General features: G+C 30.5%; 1 protein-coding gene across 1 annotated transcript in view; it reads left to right on the plus strand.

Annotated features, from left to right (window-relative positions):
- LOC106477013 (DNA-directed RNA polymerase I subunit RPA1-like) overlaps positions 1-2,954 on the plus strand; it is a gene marked incomplete at its 5' end in the record, with an annotated part of 9,676 nt that overhangs the window by 3,933 nt on the left and 2,789 nt on the right. The window contains 2 exons of the mRNA XM_013937620.1: positions 1,114-1,325; positions 2,215-2,299. Of these exons, the coding sequence (XP_013793074.1) occupies positions 1,114-1,325; positions 2,215-2,299 (297 nt within the window). The remainder of the gene's footprint in view (positions 1-1,113; positions 1,326-2,214; positions 2,300-2,954) is intronic.

The raw sequence follows: 2,954 nt of genomic DNA on the forward strand, positions 1-2,954 counted from the left end.
GAGATAAAACAGGATTTACTGTAGGACTTTCTTGTTAAATAAGTGTTGATCTTCCTGAGAGAAAACAAGATTTACTGTAGGACTTTCTTGTTAAATAAGTGTTGATCTTGAGAGAAAATGACATGATTTACTGTAGGACTTTCTTGTTAAATAAGTGTTGATGTTGAGAGAAAATGACATGATTTACTGTAGAACTTTAGGATTAAATAAGTGTTGACTTTGAGAGAAAATGACATGAATTACTGTAGGACTTTAGGATTTAAAAATGTGTGTTGACTCCTCCTTAAAAAGGTCAATTCTTACTGTAGAACATTTTGTTTAAAGAAATGTTGACTCTCTGTGGGAGATGACATTTTTATCCGAAAAATCAAATAATTTGGCATTTTCATCTGGAGAAACATGGATTTATTGATATATTCTAAAAAAAACTGGATTCTGTTACAAGGAAAAGTATTAGGATTTATACTGGATTAATGAATTTCATTAGAGAATATAACCACTAGTTGTATTCATTATTTTGTGTGTTTGTGTAAAGAAAGAAATGTAATTTTTTTTAAAAGAAATTGTAAAACAAAGATAAAAAGATGCAAGTTTAATGAGAAATGTTTGAATGTATAATAGAAATTAGAGACTGTAATCCACAAACACCATACAGGAAAACAATTATAGAAGTTTATGTAGGAATTAAAAAAGATCTTATCCAGTAATGAAAGATGAAAATAAGTCTTGTTGTGATGTAATATCACCAATTAACAAATCATGCTTTTTTAACCCAGCTGGTCCGTGTGCCACTTCTAGTCCACAGGGATATTTTAGCTGGTCTGCAAGACTGTTAAGTAAATGTATGTTTTCAAATATAGCTATTGAAATATATTATTTTACAATGTAACGTAAAAGTGCATTAAAAAGTTAATATTATACAAAGTGGCCCCTGAACTTTTGGGCTAGGATCTAGCTGGTCATCAGTTGGACAAAGATTGGGAACTACAGGTATATACCATGAAAATGAACATCATTTTTTAATTTCATTAAAGTTGAACAATTCAAATTTTTGTGTTTGTAATAAGGTGTTAGTTATAGAGTCATGAGAAGTGTAATGCATATTTAATTAAGGCCAATAAGAAACGGTGGAGGATAATGAGAAGTGCCAAGACTGTTGGGAATGAAGCAGCCGCTGAAGCTTTGGGCGTCACCGACCCAGACAATCAAGAAGAGTTGTTAGATAAGCTGCAGGAGGCTCACCGAAGTAAAGATGACAGAGGAATGAAGCAATTGGACAATGTCATGAAACAAAGAACTGATTCTTTCAACAATAAAATCAATAAGTAAGCATTAGGTTTTGTTTCAGTTTGAGCCTTAAATTGATATTGTTATGTATGTGCGTTCTCTCGACTCTTGTTGACCTCAGCTACTATGGAAATGCCAAATCAACACTGAACACTTTATCAAATTTATTACGCCATCTTTTATAGTCAAATGACTTATTGTATAAGTGTATGGGGGGTACAAATTTCTATGCATTAAGACCCATCTCGCTATCACAAAAGAGAGAGTCAGTCCTAAGACTAATGATTGGTCTTCTGTATAGAGTATCTGTGACTAGCAAATGTAAAGAATATAAAGTTTTAACAATTTATCAAGCCTGTGTTTACTGATTTATTTGTATTGAACTTGTTAACTCCCTCTGGTGAAAGTTTATATTCCTTTTGGCAAAAAAAAACTTGAACCATGTCAACGAAGTAATTCTGTTTTGAGTACCAAATTATTTAAAATAATAACATCCAATTATGTATATTCTAATTACTATTTTTGGTTTAATATATGAATAATCATTGTGTTCTATTTGTATTTCTTGTTTCCTATAGTTACTTATCCATTATGGCAGTAACTTTGTGAATAATCGAATCAACACTCAAGTCAACAAATTATGTCTTTGTAGTTATCAAATTTTAATCTTGTGAAATCATGTATCTCTTTTAAAGTAGTTTTCTGAAATTTTCGTTAAAGTTGTATCAGTATTATACATGCAGTTATTATTATTTTTTTATAGGTCTTTTTTCCTTTTTTCTCTTATAAATTTAATGTATTTTGTATTATTATCAGAAAATATGTTTCGATCAGTAATTACTTTACTTGTTAATAGCTTCTTGTGTTGTGGTTAGAATGTTTCATAGATAATTGTCACCAAAACGGTTTTTTCTTTACTTCTAATAGAGTCTGCTTACCAGATGGATTAATCAGGAAATTTCCAGACAACAACCTTCAGTTGATGGCTCAATCTGGGGCAAAGGGATCAAGTGTAAGTTAAGATCAGTGTCTATAACTAGGGATCAACTGTAAGTTGTAGATATATATAACATCAGTGTCTATAACTAGGGATCAACTGTAAGTTGTAGATATATATAACATCAGTGTCTAGAACTAGGGATCAACTGTAAGTTGTATGTATATATATAACATCAGTGTCTATAACTAGGGATCAACTGTAAGTTGTAGATATATATAACATCAGTGTCTATAACTAGGGATCAACTGTAAGTTGTAGATAATATATATAACATCAGTGTCTAGAACTAGGGATCAACTGTAAGTTGTAAATATATATAACATCAGTGTCTAGAACTAATGATCAACTGTAAGTTGTAGATATATATATCATCAGTGTCTAGAACTAGGGATCAACTGTAAGTTGTAGATATATATATATATATAACATCAGTGTCTAGAACTAGGGATCAACTGTAAGTTGTAGATATATATAACATCAGTGTCTAGAACTAATGATCAACTGTAAGTTGTAGATATATATATAACATCAGTGTCTAGAACTAATGATCAACTGTAAGTTGTAAATATATATAACATCAGTGTCTAGAACTAGGGATCAACTGTAAGTTGTAAATATATATAACATCAGTGTCTAGAACTAGGGATCAACTGTAAGTTGTAGATAT

This window comes from Limulus polyphemus, unplaced genomic scaffold (genome assembly GCF_000517525.1).
Source record: "Limulus polyphemus unplaced genomic scaffold, Limulus_polyphemus-2.1.2 Scaffold12547, whole genome shotgun sequence".
Lineage (NCBI taxonomy): Eukaryota > Metazoa > Arthropoda > Merostomata > Xiphosura > Limulidae > Limulus > Limulus polyphemus.